The sequence below is a fragment of the Aythya marila genome, assembly GCF_965140915.1.
Source record: "Aythya marila genome assembly, chromosome: 13".
NCBI classification, from domain to species: Eukaryota; Metazoa; Chordata; class Aves; order Anseriformes; family Anatidae; genus Aythya; species Aythya marila.
The window spans coordinates 6343224-6360823 of NC_139054.1; the positions used below are offsets into that span (position 1 = coordinate 6343224).

Genomic DNA, 17600 nt, shown 5'->3' on the forward strand with positions numbered 1-17600 from the left:
TCCCCATGGACCCCACGGCAAATGCCCCCAGTCCCACGCGGTGCCCCCGGTGCAGGAGCAGAGCCGTGCTGAAGCCAATGCTTGCTGGAGACCTGGTGCGGGAAGCGTGCAGCCAGTGCAAGCCCTTGTTCAACATGAATGGGAGCTGGGGTATTTATCTCTGTTGCAAGGTATTCAGGCAAATTTTTCAACACGGAGAGCTGGAAGCGATTACGGAAGATGCATAATTCGGATCGCTCTTATTCAGAGCGGAATAAGACTCCGCTCGTTTCCACTGCATCACCCCTGAGCTGTGAGAGGTCAGGGAGCGCCGATGACGCACGGTGTCCACGACACCCCGACACCTCCCCGGTGGCCACCACGAGCTCTTGGGAGCCTCTGGGTGCCCATCCGAAGGTGCCATGGGGGTGGTGGCACTGGGTGCCCCCGCATCATGGCACTGCGGAGACCCGGCGGGGACAGCCGCGGGTGCCACCAGCCACCCAACACCTGCCCCGCCACCACCTGCAAGGATCGCCAGAGCTGTCCTGCAGTTTCTTGGTGAAACCTGGGCAGCTCTTGGCTACCCCCAGCACCAGAGAGGGGAAAAAGAGCGGCAGGCTCAAGCTGAAAGCATCCCCGGCCTTCACCGGGCTCCCGGAGAAGAAAGGCTGCCGTTAGCTACCAGACAGAGATGCTCACGCGCGAGAAGGCAGACGCGCTAATTAGAGACGTGACCCGTGCTTGCACATCTCGGTGCAAATCAGAGACCAAAAAAAGTGCTGAGTTACAGTGACCTCCCAAGGAGAAAACAAGACTGGCAACGTTTGCTGCGAAGGCAGTCTTCCGACTAGTTGAACATCATTGCTGATAATGCTTTAATTATTATCTCTACTTAAAATAAGCCTTATTTCAACAGTCTGGCATGTCTCAACGCTGCAAACTTTCTCCGGGTCGGAAATTATCTCTTTTTTTTCTTTCATTCTACACACAGTATTACTGAGAAGCAAGCCAAATCCCTTCCAATTATGTATCATGACGTTTCCCTAGTGTTACACTAAAGCAAGGCCCTTCACTTATAAATGGCATGGTTTATAACAAATTGTCTGTTATACCAGACAGAAACTGATTTCCTCAAACCGAGCATATTAAAGTGAGTACATTCATTCTGGTTGTAACACACAAAATGTGATTATAACAGACACTTTTGGGGCTTTTTAAGGCTAGCAGAGAAGAGGAGGATAAGCTGGAGGGGAAGAAAGAATTGACAAGTAGAGAAATGACAGAGAAAGAGGAACAGCCACGCTGATTTCATTTCTTACAAAACAAAAATCTTTGTATGTTGTCGAAATGTGCTTTAGTTAACACTGCGAGATAGCCAGAGCAAAAACTGCCTGTGCTGCCTGAAACGAAAATTGCTCTATTGTGCTTAGAAAACCATTTCCTATGGTGAGGAGAACGCTTTCCAGGTAGTAAAAAGCATATCTGAAACCACCGGGGCCTTATCCTGCAACTGTTGCTCACTCAAATAATCCCTACTGCTACAGGGAGCCCGGGCGAAATCAGTGTGAGTGAGGATTATGCAGGAGTGTATCGAGGTTGGGGGATTAGGCCAGGATTACCACTAAAACCAGTAATTCCCCATCTTACTGCCGGTGGCTGCCAGCGCAGGAGGCAGTGGTTGCAACCTGGCGGCACCCACACACCACAGGGCATTTGCGACCCCCAGGGGACCACGTGGAGCAGGGGGATCACGCCGTGCCTGTGGGATGCTCCCTGCACCCATGGGATGCTCCCCAAGCCGGGGCAGCCCCCAACACTAGGGTGGTGTTTCCCGAAGCGGTGCCCTCTGAGAGAAAAGTGGGGTGTGAGACCGGCTGCGGCAGCACGGTGCAGCTGTTGCACACACACCGCTTTCTTTTCAAGTCGAAATCTGGGCATGCAAGTGTTACCCAAGGGTGGCCGTTCTGCATGCAAATTGTGTCCCGGGGATCCTAAAACGCTCTGCATTCAGACCGCTCGCCGCACCACCCCAATGCAACGTGCATTTTTATCGAGGAAGCCGCCTAATGGCTCCTATTAATTTTGATTTTTAATCTCCTGGTATACAACTCCCAGCAATATGCATGCAAAACCTGACAACAAGCCCTTTCGGTTTCAAAGCTGACTTCTCCTCGGGCTCAGCGGGAAGAGAAAAACACTCAGCAGCAGCAAAAGCCCTGCCCGGCAGTGCCCTCTCAGCTCCCCGCCTGCTGCTCTCCGTGCTGCAGCAAAAAATGAGACACAAACCGGGGCCAAGACCCGTGCTGCCAGCCGTGCTCTGGGGAGCACTCGGTGCCTCCACCACCGCCTGTGGTCGAGGAGATGCTCAAGCACCTTGTCCAGCCCCAGCCGAGCCCACGTAGGGCTGCTGGCACCAGGACGTCCCACGCCAGCTCCTCACATCCTCCTGGCAGCCCTGGCACCGCGCAGCCCAAAAGGGGAAAGCTGTTCGAGGGTCGTCCCGTGCTTTTTTGCGTCCTCGGAGCCAGGCCGAAATCCGCGGCTGTTTAATCCTTTCTGGATTCAGAGGAGGAACACGGGAGCAGAGACGAATCCAATTATCACTGGCACGGTGTGGCCACGGCCCTGCCACCGCACGTCCCGCTGCCACGGCGCAGGAGACGTCTCCCGAAGAGCAGCTCGCTCCGCAAACAGCCCGTCCTCGGGGACTTTTATTTCAAGGTTCCTGACTGTTAAAGTAAATGAGCCTCACATTAAAGACCAGCTACATATCAAGCCAACGCAAAGCCAGCCTCTGCGAGGACGGTGCTCGTTTTCAGAGGCAATCACTTACTTGCAGACACGAGCATCATATGCTAACTGACACCGCCAGCTACATGTTTACCTCTGTATTTTATCTTTTATCAAGCGATGCTTTGCCTTCCCATCAGCGCGGGAGGAGAAGTCACTCCTAGGTGGAGCGTCAGCGCTATCTCCCTGACACTGACACCTATTAAAGGCTCCCGGGGGATGCGGCGGCCGCCTCGTCACCGGAGGCACTTCCAACCAGCCCCGACAAAGTCCTACCGAAGGCGCTGCGGGGAACGACTTGGCTCTGACGGGGGAAGCTAATCGCTTGCTGCCTTCCTGGAGGCTCTGGAAACTCTGCACTCGGGCCGGCTTTGTATTTATTAAATCATCTGCACCTGGAGGTGTGCACCACTAGCATGCTTCCCAAGGATATCATTACAGTGAGTAGCAACCGCTACCCAAATGACAGAGCGGTGTGGACACATGGAGGCAATGCTCCAACGGCAGAAGCAGGAGGATTTGGGTGGTGGGATTGCAGGAAGGTGCCCGAGGACCCAGGCCAGCTCCTGCAGAGGAGGTGGACGCGTGCTTTGGGCACACCTGAGCAGGTGAAGCAAGCCTGGAGGAGCCTCTGCAGGCTGCACCCGAGATGGAGGTGGTGCACAACAGCCCCCATCTGCCTTCGGGGCTACCTTTGGCAGTTTTTGTGTCACCCTGCATGGTGGGACAGGGTGGTCACTGTGCTCACTGCTGAGCCTCCCAAGGCTGCCCTGGGCACCAGGCAGCCTCACCCTCAGGGGGCACTCAGGTTTTTAGGAGCCGGTTGCATCCACAACACCAACGGGATAACTGCCCTTGCAACAGCTGGAAAACCACAGGGGATTTCCAAACAAAAAAAAAATAAAGAAAATAATAATCCTTCCCTGAAATAAACATCCCATCAGCTTCCACTTGGGATTTCTCTTCCCCTCACCCCAACCCTGCCCTTTTGTACAGCATCCCCAGAGAGCAAGCCCATGGCCCCAACATGCCATCTCGCAGGAGGCTGCCGTGCCCCAGATTGGCTTCACACCATCAGAGCCACGGGAACCCCTCTCTGTTATCCACCGGGGCTGAGACCAGGCTCCACAAGAGCACCCAGTGTGGAGGGAGCCAGTCTTTGGGCCGAGCTGGGAGGCCTTCAGCTGCCCTCCTGTGTGCTCGCAGAGCTGCCGGAGGGCACATTTTTAGCTGACACTCCAGGGCAGCAAAGCGAGGCACTCGTTAGGAGAGACGAATTCATTTCTCCAGGCCAGGTATCAGCACTTCCCATCCTGCCTCAAATGGGCTGGGAGAAGGAAGGGGCAAGCTGGAGGCAGAGGGAAAGGGAAGCGTTCCCCTCCACAAGTGCCCCGGCCCTGCATTCGGGGCGTGCACAGGGCAGGGGCTCTGGAGCACCACATCCCCCTGGCTCATCATCCCAGCGGCAGCACATCCCGAACCCAAGGCGTCGCTCAGCAAGAAGCACACCGGAGCATCAGTGGGAATCCCCAAACGATGGTTCCCAGGGAGCAGGCGGCTCCGGGAGCAGCTCTTCTGCTGCGTTTGGCCAGAGACACGCTTAACCCAAACCGCTCCGATTTGTGTGCAAGTCCCTGCCTCTCCCCACCACAGCCTGCTAAGGTCTATGGCTGGGTACTCTCAGGTAGAATCTGCAAGCTCTTATATCCAGGCCATTTCCATCCAGTTATTGCTAGGAAACTCTATCACAGCTTCTGTACCAAGACCAGGAGTCAAAACGGTCTCGAGCCCCCCGCACCAGCACCCTGTCACCACCACTGACCCCGAAGGCACACGGGGGCTCACCCACGGGTGCTGGCTCCATGCTCAGACACTGGTCCAGGTGCTGGCTCAGCCAGCCCCAAGCTGCAGCCTTGTACCACAGCAAGGAGCCCAAAATGCTGGGACAGGAGAGGTTCAGGGCATGGGAGCGAGCTGAAGCCCACCAGCTGCCACGAGGAGCCAGGCAGCCGCCTCCCTGCTGCCGGGGAATTAAAAGCTGCACCTCTGCCTTGAACTGCCGATGCCAACACCGCTGTGTGACCGCTCAGGAGCTGCCTCTGCAGCCTTAGTGGAGGCTAAAATACCAGGGTTTGGGGAGGATTTCGGCACTACGTATGCTGCAAAATCAGGCCTGCCGGCACCGACCGCTTCCAGCAGCCCTGCAGACTCTCGCAGCGGGCCGGGCTCTGCTCTCTATAGCGCAAGGATAAATCTGAAGCAGCTCCACTGTCTTCAGGAGCATCATTTTGCATTTACACCAGCACAGCGAACGCAAAACAGTGCAAGCCATAAATATTTTAGGTGTTTTTTTCAGCTTTGTTATTCTGTTCAAAGAAGGAAACATGACAAACCTTTGATTGTTTTGCTTAATACCAAACAATAATTCAAAGAGAGACAAACAAGCAACATTAAATGATGCCTGTGATGTACAGGAAAGCCGATGAATTAGAAGAACCTGATGAGGACAGCGTGGATCACAGCAGCACCCGTACCTGCATTCATCAGGTACCACACATCCCTAGCACACCAACGCTGGTGTGCATGGTGAGGGGACACAGCTGGGCACACGCCTGCATCCCCAGCGTGATGTGCTGCTGGGATGAGTGATGGCCACCAACGAGACTTCTAAAGACCTCTTGAAAAACTCCTGACCACGTAACAGTCAACACACTCAGAATCCACTCACAGAGCAACCAAGCCCAGCCTGCTCGAGCTCACAGAGAGCCGTGCCATGCCAGCATCAACCACCCCAACACCACTGCTGACTTCTGCAGTGTCCAGGGGGTGAAACACCCGCCCGCGACCACCTATCAGGACCAGGCAAACTCGCAAGAAGTGCTCACCCACTCACCCATCCCTCCCACCCGAGCCCCCCGCTCAGCACCCCCGTTGCTCACGCACAGCCCGGCCGGGACGGCGGCGCCGGCACACGCGAGGCCAGGCGGGCGCTCACCTCAGGCAGCGGCATCCCGTTGATGATGAGGTCGGGCTGCTGGGGGCTCTGCCCCGCGAAGGTGTGGTGGTAGATGTGGTTGGAGCCGGCGTTCCTGTTGTTCTGGCTCTCCACGTTGAGGAAGGTGCTCTCGGAGCGGCGGCAGCCCAGCGGCAGGGTCTGCTGGTGGTAGTCGAAGTAGTTGAGGGATGAGGTGAGAGAGGAGCAGCTCACAACGTTCATTTTATCCGTCTCTTCCACATCCCGCGGTACCAGGCGGATATCGTTCTTGCTGATTTTCTTCTTCTTGCTTGATTTCTTCTGATGCCCGTAGGAGTACTCTGCGATTCTAAGGGACAGAAGCAAATGGAACAGCTGAGAGCATCCCAAACTCTGCCCCTGAAAAAAAAACAACACTCAGAAACCCAGAGGGCTTGGCCCCATCTCCATGTAGGTTTCTTAGTCATGCACGTTACGTCACGTTTGGGATCTCGTGGCACGGAATGGTCTTTAGCTTATTTTCATATGTGTAATGTTTTTAGGTCAAACGTGAAAAATAAAGGGAAGGGAAAATGCCTCTGCTTTTCTCTAGTGTTTATAATTGCTGATATTTAGTTACTAGAAGTAAAGTCCAGCCTGCAGAAGAGAAAAATGGAGATGTTAAAATCCATGAACTGAAAAGGGTACCTGCATTCATTTCCATGCGTAATAAGGATTTTAAAAGTGATTTAATTTGGTCCCCGTAATGAAAATTCAAAATGAATAGCGGATTTTTTCCCAGTTCATTTTCCATAGCAGTAAATAAACCAAACCCAGAGCAGCCCTAGCTGGCAAGCTCTACTTTCTCACACTCCAAAGGCTGTTTGTTTATTAATGTTTTATCCAAAGTGCTCGTATTTTGACTATCTCTTGATAATACCTGATAACTTGAAATCTTTTTTCCAACTGTAACCTATTCCTCATTCACCCCCTGACATACACACACCCTTCTGCTGGGAAAGGCTTTCGTCTTCTAGAAATCGGAGAACAACAACTGTGTTTTGCAAAGAGAAATGATCCTTTTTGACCTGTTTTTTTTTTTTTTTTTTTTTTTTTTTTTACTGCAAGCTTGTTTTTCTCTGCCTTTCTTCCCCTCTTTGCTTTCCACCTGCCAAAAGAATCAACTGATGAAGTGCCTTGTTTGCCTTCTACAAAACACAGGAGGAAAAAAAGTTACCATAAAACACCAGAGAGAACATAACGAAAAAATATGACTGCACCTTCCGTTAACTCTGCATGCTCAGCTCAAAGTGACTGTGGCTGCTTTCCATAGGGGCCAATGCAACCCAGCCAATGCCCCACAGATGCATTTGTGCACACGCAGCGCTAGGCAGCTCAGTATTTCCCAGGAAAGCTGTACCCACAGTCAGAAACACAATTGAAAGCTGGGAGTTTGCCCCTCTTCTTATTATGATAACAGCATTAAATAAAAAAAAAATAAAAATGGAGAGAGAGAAAGAAAAAGAAATCCAATAGCTGCAAAAGAAATAACACGATGAATAAATAATACCGTTTATCTAGAAAGGCAAATATTGGACAAATATTCTTGTTCCACAAAGCTAATTGTCTGAGCATGAAAATGCCACCAAGTCGAACAGCTCTCTCATATAATCTTATGTGCTTCATAAATTAACACGTTTTATGAAGACTCTCCAGCAGCTGTTGTGAAGAACATTTAAAATAAGGAAATGGTAAGTCTAAATGCACACACAGAACATGGGGAGAGGGTGCCTGACGGCCACAAGGACTGCTGTCTATTACTTCTTTACCTCTGCAGCTGACTTCTCCTGATGAGAATCACGCTGATAACAGCCCGTGCATTCCCCCGAGTGCGTAAATAAATCAGAGGAAGACAGGGATTTCTGTTGTGCCAACAATCTATATGCTGCTGAGTCGTCTAACAATGCTTGATGAAGCTTTAATTGTTTTGTTTACCTAAATGTTTAAGTTTGGCAATGTGAGATCCCAATTATTTCCTGCAGGCATTCATTTTGCTGTCCTTTCTCTATTGACCAATTATTTAATTAAACTGCACTTCATTAATCCCTAAACCATCACAGTAAACCCAGCGCTTATACATATGCGTGAAGCTGTGAGGGGCACCACCACAACTTGATTTTTATACATTCAGCTTCTATTCTTGTTTAATGGGCCGAGCTGGCAAAAAATCTGGTATATTATCTTTCGTTTAAAGCTAGGCATCCCATAATACAGCACAGAGCAAGCTTTATTTGCAGATGATTTTTCCCCCATCATGCAAAAAGGCTTATAAACACACTTTATGTTGTGAAAATGTGGAACTCTCCAGCATTATTTCTGTGTAAATAAAACTTTAAAGACTGCACATCCCCCTGCACTACGAAATTGCCAGGGGCGACGATACGTTTCAAAGGTAGAGCAAAATTAATTTCCATTCCTCCCATCTGAAATGACTCAGTGCTGAAGGAATGGAGAAGTCATGGCTATTTCACTAGTAACAGGATTAAACCATTTATGAGGCATTGCAGCTGCTCTTTTATGGCATCTGATTGATATTCATGTGTGGTTAGCATTTGTCTACTAACTTGTGTAACACAGAGAATAGTAAAAGAGAGACAATAATCGCGGGGCTGTTACATATTCAGGGGCTCCATTTCACATCTTCGCCTTTCATCACCGCCCGGCTCCGGGCGCAGGGATGACCTGCCCTCCTGCGTTTCGGACCGGGAGCCCACAGTCGGCCAGGGCAAAATAACGCAGCGCCGTAAAAATAATTGCTAAAGCCACCGCTCGGAGCCAAACCGGCCGTGCCGTTTCCACCAGCGTCGCGTCCAAGGGAGATGGCAGATCTGGGGGAGCGTTTATTCCCTCGGCCCCCATTCTCAGCTGTGGCCGAGAGCCGCATCCGCGCCACGGATGCACAATGGCTCTTTTGAGGGGAGGAGAAGGGCCGTGGGTCCCCGCTGCTCGCCCCGCGACAGCCGTGCTCCCACCGGGGTTGCCAGGACTTGGGTCCCACAGCCACCCCCGGTCCGCAGGGAACGGGTGTCCCTGGTCCTCCTGCACGGAGCAGGGGGAGCCGGCCCCATGCTCGTCTCTCCAGACACAGCGTGCAGGAGCTAACGCCTGCTGCAACAGATTGTCGTGGAGAGAGATCGCAGCCGTCTGCACCTCGGGTGGGTCTCCGTCCGTCTCCCGGAGAAGGACGTTTTAAAGCCTCTCAGGAGCTTTCCCGAGAGGGACAAGTGCCTCACTTCTGTTCCTAAAGCAAATTTAAGCCCCCCGGTACACAACAGCAAATGGAAAAGCAACTGTGCTCGCAAAAATCAAAGCAGACACTGGCAGGCACAGAGAAATAAAGATGTTCTTTACCTGCAGTTATAGGTCCTGATTTCCTTGTTATCCCTTTTGCACTTTACTGCCACGAAGATCATGGTGACAAAAAGAATGGCCGCAATAGACCCCAGGGCAATAATGAAAATGAGGGAGAGGTTAACAGATCCTATGGACTCCTGGGCATCGAGGGCCGGAGACAGGTATATCAAAATCAAGGCTGAAGCCGACAGAGATGTTTTTCCATGGTCATGAGCCACCACAATCAGCTCGTAGGCTGTCTTTGCATTCTCCCCAAAGGCTCTGGTGGTCCTTATTTCTCCATTGACCTGGTCTATCTCAAAAAATCCTCTGTCTCCTTCCACCATTTCGTAGGAAAGTCTGCCATTTTCACCCTCATCATAGTCATCAGCCTTGACCACTGTTACCAAGTAGCCGACCCCCGCGTTCCTGGGGATGTACACCTCCGCAGTCCCGTTGACCAGAGGTGGGGCCGTGATCACGGGCGTGTTGTCATTGACATCCAGGACAATCACCCTGACGGTGGCATTGCTCTGCAGAGAGGGATTACCTCCATCCTTTGCCAAGACCTTGAACTCAAAGGCCTTTGTCTGTTCATGATTGAAGGACCTCAGAGCATAGATATCTCCAGAGTTGGGGTTGATGGAGACATAGGTGAAGACAGGCATGTCCCTGACTTGGGAGGGCACAATCTGATAGGAGACGCTGCCGTTGAGGCCCAGGTCAGGGTCCCTTGCAGAGACTGAGAGGAGGTAGGCCCCTGGGGTGTTGTTCTCCTGCACGATGACCTGGTAATAGGGCTTGGAGAAGTGGGGATGGTTGTCGTTCTCATCAGTGATCTTGACGGTGAAGGACTTGGTGGCCTGTAGAGAGGGTACACCATTGTCCTTGGCCTGGATGGTGAGGTTGTACTGGTCCCTCTGCTCCCGGTCCAGCCGCCCGTCCACCAGGATGGTGGAGAAGCTCTCGTACTCCTGGAGCCGGAAAGGCACGTTGCCCAGGAGCTTGCATTGCACCCGCCCGTTGGCCCCGGAGTCACGATCCGAGACCCGCACCAGGGCGATGACGTACCCCGGCGGGGCGTTCTCGCTCACCTCCACCAGCTCGCTGTTGACAGAGAGCAGGTTGATGAGGGGCGGGTTGTCATTTGCATCCTGCACACTGATGGTCACTTTGCAATGGGCAGGGATGGAGTTAGGCCCCAAGTCCTTGGCCTGCACATCCAGCTCGTAGACATGACCCTCCTCGTAGTCAATGGCACCGCTGACCGTGATGAGACCACTCTGGGGGTCAATCTGGAAGAGCTCCCGGGCTCGCTCAGAGACATAGCTGTGGAAAGAGTAGAGCACCTGGCCGTTGGTGCCCTCATCCGGGTCAGAGGCGTTGAGGCGGATGACCGGCGTACCCAGCGGGGCGTTTTCGGGCACACTGACGGTGTAGGCCGGCTCCTCAAAGAGCGGGTTGTTGTCATTGGAGTCAATGACGCGGATGCTGAGCTCCACCGTGCCGAAGTTGGGCGGGTCACCACCGTCCAGTGCCGTGATCACATAGCTGTAGTGGGACTGGGTCTCGCGGTCCAGGCTCTTCTCCACCACCAGCTCGGCAAAGCGGGACCCATCTCCCCGCGTCTTGGTCTCCAGCCCAAAGAGGTCATTGGGGGTGATCTCGTAGCTCTGCACACCAAAGCTGCCCGAGTCCGGGTCGTAGGCACTCTCCAGCGGCACCCGGGTGCCAGGGCTGGCAGTCTCGGAGATTTCCAGCTCGATCTGGTCGGTGGGGAAGCTGGGCGCGTTGTCGTTGAGGTCCTTGATCTCCAGCTTGATCACGCAGATCTCCATGGAGCTGGACATCACCTCCAGCGAGATGACGCACTTGGGGCTCTGCCGGCACAGCAGGTCCCGGTCGATCTTCTGCTTGGTCACCAGCAGCCCGGACCCGGGGCTGATGTCCACCAGGTGGGGGGCCGAGTTGGAGACCACCCGGAAAGCGGTGGGCTGCCGGGGGTCTATCACGAAACCGGCGTCCCGGGCGTCCTTGGCGACGTTGGCGATCACGGTGCCGGCCCGCTGCTCCTCCTCCACCGAGTACTTGAGGTTGACGAGGGCCCCGGCGCCGGCCCACAGCAAGGCGGCCCCCAGCAGCGCCGGGAGAGCCCCCATCGCCGCGCCCACCCTCGACGGCCGCCGCGCCGCGCCCCGACGGCCGCTGGCTTCAGGGGCCCGCCGCCCTCATGCGGGCAGCGCCCGCCGGGCCGGGCTGGAGCGGAGCGGAGCAGAGCGGAGCGGGGCGGGCAGCGGAGGCGGCGGTACCCCCGCGCCCACGCTCAACGCCGCCCGCTTAAAGCCTCCGAGCCGGCGGCGCCGCGGATGGACCGGGCATGGCGAGGGGCAGCGGGAGCCGGGCAGCGAGCGGGATCCGTGCCGTGCCGTGCCGAGCCGTGCCGTGCCGTGCTGAGCCGTGCTGAGCCGAGCCGAGCCGAGCAGCGCCGAGCCCGCTCCCGCCGGCGCTCGCTGCGGCGGCCGCACGCCACTGCCCGCAGTCCGGAGCGCCGGCGGGCGGCGCGGGGGCGGGCGGCGCGGGGGCGGGCGGCGGCGCGCCGCAGCCAATGAGCGCGAGGGGGCGGGGCTTGCGCGGCGCGCCGCCACCAATGGGAGCGCGCCGAGCCGCGCCGCCGGCCGGAGGGGCGGGGCTAAGGGCGGGGCCCGCGGAGCGGCGCGGCCGGGAGCGGAGCGGGGCCGGGGCCGGGGCCGGGGCCCCGCGGCTCCGCGCCCGCCGGCTGCGAGGCTGCGGCCACCGCCGGTGCCCCCCTCGGCATCAGGAGCGCCCGGCGGGCACCGGGCCGGGCAGGGGGCACCCCGTGCACCGCCGAGGCCGGGGCAGCCCGAGCGGGGAGCGGGGCAGCGCCGCCCCGTCCCGCCGGCACGGCCCCCGGGAGCGCTGCGGGGGGGACCCGGCGGCTGTGGCACGAGCAGCGCCCCGCGAGGTGGTTTTTGCAATTCACCGGGGATCGCGGAGTCCCGCTGCGCGGTGCCGCCTCACCGGCACGGACTCAGCCCCGAAGCTTTTAGAGGCGAACTCGCGGCCAAGCCGAGCCCCGCGGGGGAGGGGGGGAGGGTGTAAAAAAAATAAAATAATAATAATAAAAGGTTGGGGGGAGGCCGGGTGCCGGCGCTGCCCTGCGGCAAACCGCCTCGGGAGCCCGCGGGTTGATGGCGGCGAGCTGGCGCCCGGCCGGGCAGCGGGGCCGGCGGCCACCGGCGCGGCCGCGGGCCCGTCGGGGCGGCCGCCTCCCCGCGGGGCAGCCCCTGCGGCCGCGCCGTCGGGCCCCGCCGCCCTTCCCAGGCACAAGGGCGCCATCTGGCGGGCGGCGCCGGCAGGAGGCACCCCCTGGTGGGCGCGCCGCGACACCACCCCCAGGGACATCACCAGGGACATCATCCCTTGGGACACCACACCCAGGGACATCATCCCTAGGGACATCATCACCAGGGACACCACCCCCTGGGACACCACCCCCAGGACATCATCCCTTGGGACACCACCCCCAGAGACACCACCCCTTGGGACATCATCCCTAGGGACATCATCACCAGGGACATCATCCCTCGGGACGCCACCCCCAGGGACATCATCCCTCGGGACACCACCCCTTGGGACACCATCCCCGGGGCACCCGAGGTGGGACTTCCCAGTGGGCTCCCCCCCATGCATGTTGCCAAGGGTTCCCGCAGCCCCCCGGGAGGCAGCAGTGGGGGTCCTGCAGGCAGAAGGGACGCAGCAGGTGGTGGGCACCGGGCAGCTGGTGAAAGCTCCGCTACCACGCTTGCGACGTCTTCCTCGGAAAAATTAATTCTGATGACTTGAACTGTGCCGTGCAGATTGAAAAGCTGGCTGAAGGATCATAAACAAAGGGTAATTAGAAACAGGGGGAGGTGTTTATGGGGTACTGCAGGGATCTAGGTTAGGTCTGCGCTCATTTAATACCCTCATTAATGACCTGGAAAGAGGGAGTAAACTGCACATTAATGAATTTGGCAGATGATGCTATACTGGGAGGTGCTGTGAGCTCCAGCAAGCATAGAAAATTAACACAAAAGGGCCTAGTGAGATTAGAAACATGGGAAGGAAACAGCAGAAGGAGCTGGGCCCCAGAAAAATGCAAGTGAGGGCATCTGGGAGGAAGAGGTGATGTTTGCCCAGAGCAGGATGATGACACTGCCCCGCACCACAGCAGCACCAGAGCCGTGCCCCAAGCATGAAGGGGTTGGAGCTGGGTCAGCAAGGGGAGCCCACGAGGCTGCTGAGCATGAGGACAGGAGGGGAGGATCGGCCTCCCAAGGGCGGTGTGGAAGCACTGGGATGCTCAGGACGTGGGGCTGCCTCTGTGCACACGTGTTGGCGGCAGTGCGGAGGAAGGCCACGCAAATGATCAAAGGCACGGAGAGTCTGATATCTGAAGGAAGATTAAAAGGCTTAAATATATATATTGGTTGGCTAAGAGCTGTCTGTGGGGAGACAAACTAAGAGCCTTACAGATCTGGATGGTGTAAATAGAGAGGGAGGGAAGGAATTATTTAATACAGTACAAGGGGCATCACCAGAAGGGGTGACAGGAAATGAAGAAATGGAGCATTTAGGTTGAATGTCACAGGGGAAAAAATCCCCTCTGCTGACAGTGAAAATTATGAGGCTGCGACGTGGTTTCCTGGAGGGAGAAAGTTCTGCGGCTTGAGATATTTAAAACCAGACAGGATCAGGCTGAATATAAAAGCACCAGGATCAGCCACTGACAGGGGATGCACGGAGGAGCCGGAGCTGGGCAGGGACACACCTCATTTTCCAGCTTTTTTTCTAGTGAAGTATTTTTTTATTAAATCACGCATACAAAAGGCCTGCAATGTTTATTTATGGTATGCATGTCCTTCTGCGACTGCGATAAAGGAGATCACTGGTGTGATGAATACTGAGCCGGGCGCCTTGTAGCCAGTCAGGCAGACAAGGGCCCTGAAAACCTGCACCCACACATGGCAGTGGAGAGGGGTTAGAGGTGGGCTGAGGGGGCCCCTGGCCGACCCATGTGCTGTACAACGTGCCTGGAGCCTCCTGCAGGCTCGGCTTCTGCACAGCACCACATCTCAGCCACTTTCTGCAGCACTCGCCAGGCCTCGCTGCCCAGCACCCACAGCCTTGGCCAGCGCTCCGGCCTCTCACCCTGGGTTAACATTCAGTATCCAGCTTGCCAGAGGCTGCGACAGGATCCCCGTGGAGTAAAACAGGCATTGATTCCCACCCCTCCACATCTCCTGCCTCACCGGAGGTCTGAGTGCTGTCAACAAAATGGATTAATAGTCCCATTATCAGTTCAGATGGATGGCCGGGGTGAGGAGAAAACATCGCGTCCCAGGGAACTCAAGTAGGCACATTAATAAAGATGCCACATGTTGGCTCTGAAATCTAAAAGCTTCGCTCCGCTCCTTGCAGCAGAATTAGCCTGCCCTAAGCCCAACGCTCCCATCATGATGCACCTGATGGCCCCAGCACCAGCCCACGGTGGCCTGGCAGAGAGGGACTGGGGGAACAGCACTGACTACCCCACCTGCTGCCCTTGTACCCCTGGTAGGACCACCAGGGAGCTGCCTTGGCCCCCTCACCACGAACACCCCAATAAGTCCTGACCCCCAGGCTCTGCCCCATTGCAGCCCCCTCCTCTCCTGGCATCAGCCCGAGGGGCTGCACGGCCAGCCCAGGCCCCTCACAGACGGTGCAGAGCTGGAGCCTGTCGTGCTGCTGACTCCTTGATAGGTATGGGCAGCGTGTAATGGAGATATTGGTTCTGGTTCTGCCCACGCTGTAAAATAAGGAAAGCTTTTAATTAAAAGCGAGCGGTGCAGCTTGCAGCCCTTTGTTTGAGCACTAATGCGAATGAGTTCTTCCCAGCCCAGCATTTAAAGCTGTCTCTCTCATACCTGTCAAAAAGTAAATCTCAGGATCTAAACCATGTATATTGAAAGCTATGGTATCAGCAGGCTGTCAAGCTGGGGATTTTTTTCATTAAAACTTCCTTGCGCAGAGGGAGAAGGCCAGGCATGGGGTAAGGCTGTGGCAGCAAGGGGGGGAGGGGGACCAGGAGGGCAGCAGCCTCTGCCACCAGCAGCCTTGCCCCTAGGGGCCTCCTACTGTCCTCCATGACGCACCAAGTAAAAGCTGGGAGGCTTTTCGGGCACCCACCTCAGTGCCCTGGGACACCGAGCCACCAAGAGGGCCCCTGCTGCAGCACAGGGCAGGCACAGCCCCCCCAGTCCATCTCGCTGCCTGCGATGCGGAAACAGAGACCCTGCGCAAGACATATTTTAAAATTTTAAAATTCATTTTAAACATCAAAGAAGAACTTTATCTTTTTAATTTTTTTTTTTTTTTTTGAACCATTCTTATGATTCTGCATGTAGCATTTCTGAACAGTTGTTTTTCCCCTTTCTGGCACCTTTTCCTTTTAGCTACTAAGTGAAGGAAAATAAATGATGTAGGTTTATTTCTTCCTTTCTTTGCTTATCCAGTTCTGCACAACTTGAAAGCTTTTCAAAGCATCTGGGTGTCAGGAGTTACGGTTTAGGTTTGTGCTTTTTTTTTTTCCCCTAGCAATGTTTCTAATATTACAGCAAACTAGAAAAACTATAGCATATAAAAATGAAATGAAGAAAAAGGAAAACTCAGAGCAAAATGCCTAGACTGTTCAGACATCAGCCATGCGTGGAGAAAGGGGAGACCTAAAAAGGAGAAAAATACATTTTATATTTGTTGGGGGTTGTTTGGAAAGTAAGACAAAATATTTAGCTTACAATTAAACACTTTTTTGCCTATCATATGGAAGTTCAGTGCACGTCCACTCTCAAGAGGTTTTGGAGTGAGGACAGCCTGAGCAGCGCTGCCTGTCAGCCCTCTAAGAGCCAAACTTTATTGAGCACTCGGACATCTGCGGTACTTGCAGACATCCATCCCAGTAACTCTGCTAGCTGTTTGCACATAGCACAGATAAGGGACCGCAGCTGTGAAATATTGAGTCTTTAGACCATAAAAAACTGTCTTTGTAAGCTGAAATCTAACTTTATTTGTACTCCTGCAATTCCCCCAAAGTCAGCAGGGTTTTCTGGCTGTTAGCAAGGGCAGCGTCTGGCACGCTCCTTCTGCAGGAGAGGTTAAAGTGCCAAAGACAGGACAGCATCACTCTGAGGAATTCGATAAACTCCTATCACTCAATAGTTTAATTCACTTTTACTGATGCAGCATCTTTTATCAAAGATTACATAATGCTGAATAATCATGAAGCACATAATACAGAGCCAGACAGGCAGTTATAATCAGATTTAAAGCCTATATTAAAAAAGTGGCAGGTGCAGGGCTAATTCTCCGCTCTCGTGCTGGTGTCGGTCCAGACAAAGCACACTGGACCCGCTGCCAGCGTACACAGCCTGCCTGCAGCAAGCCGTGGTGCTGCAGATGAAATAAAGGTCTCGGGGGGACACCTGCACAGCCGGAGGCCCCAGGGCAGCTCTGGTGTGCTCAGTGACGGGCAGCTTCACAGGCAGAAGGCCAGCTGCCCCCACCAGCCACTTCAATTTTGGGAGGATGCAGTCGGTTCCAGCAGGCTGACCAGTGGGACCGAGCTCAAAACCAGGTCCAGCAGACCCAGCGAGGATGCATGTGGTATGAGCAGTGCCGAGAAGCCGTGCTGCACCTGGCACCTCTGTATCTGCCAGCCCAAACACGGGCAGCCAAGGGGCTCAATAGGCATTTGCCCTCAGCAGCAGGCATGGGGCAATATTAATGAGAGGGCAGCCTGCGTGATTAACCGCTCTGCTTCCAATATGGTCTATTAAGGATAGAAACGAAGAAACGCTGTGCAATTTAGGGGGCCACAGAGGGCAACGCAGCCTTTCACCTCTGCCTCGCTGGCCCATGCCCAGCTGCTGGTACCCAGCGTTTATCACCTGATGGCTGCTCAGTGGCCCGTGTAAAACAGCCATCACTGCTTCCCAGGCCAGCTCCCAGAGGACACATTACGAAAAGCTACCGCCGTAATGGGCATCTGTGCAGGCTGTGTCAGCAAAGCAGCCGTGACTGAGTGGGGTGCAGAGGTGTCCCATGGGCACCCCTTGCCCCTGTGCCAGCACACTGCAAAGGCAGTGAAAGAGAACCCGTGCCCTGCTCCAGCTGCAAGCCCACAGCACACGGCTGCCTGGCCCCAGCGTGGGGGCTGAGCAGGGCCACCAGAGTCACCGGTCAGCCCCGAGTCACTCCCCTGTCCCCTCTGGCATCGGGGCACAGTGGCACACCTGCACCTGCAGCCTGCAGGGAAGCAGGCGTTCCAGCCGCGCCGGCTAAATATTTCCCATGCAATCAATTCCAGCGTATAAAACCATCAAACAGGATAACCTTGTGATCAAACGGCCAACAGAGAAAAGTGCTTAATATTATCCACTCCAGA

At 55.1% G+C, this 17600-nt stretch overlaps 1 protein-coding gene across 2 annotated transcripts in view; it reads right to left on the reverse strand.

Moving 5' to 3' along the window:
* The window catches only part of PCDH19 (protocadherin 19), a 57308-nt gene extending 45715 nt beyond the window's left edge, over positions 1-11593 (reverse strand). For both annotated transcript variants that reach the window (XM_082770670.1, XM_082770669.1), the window contains exons 1-2: positions 9137-11593; positions 5768-6095 (exon numbers count right to left, since the gene is read on the reverse strand). In XM_082770670.1, the coding sequence (XP_082626796.1) occupies positions 5768-6095; positions 9137-11277 (2469 nt within the window). In that variant the 5' untranslated portion in view covers positions 11278-11593. The remainder of the gene's footprint in view (positions 1-5767; positions 6096-9136) is intronic.
* Positions 11594-17600: the final 6007 nt, after the last annotated feature.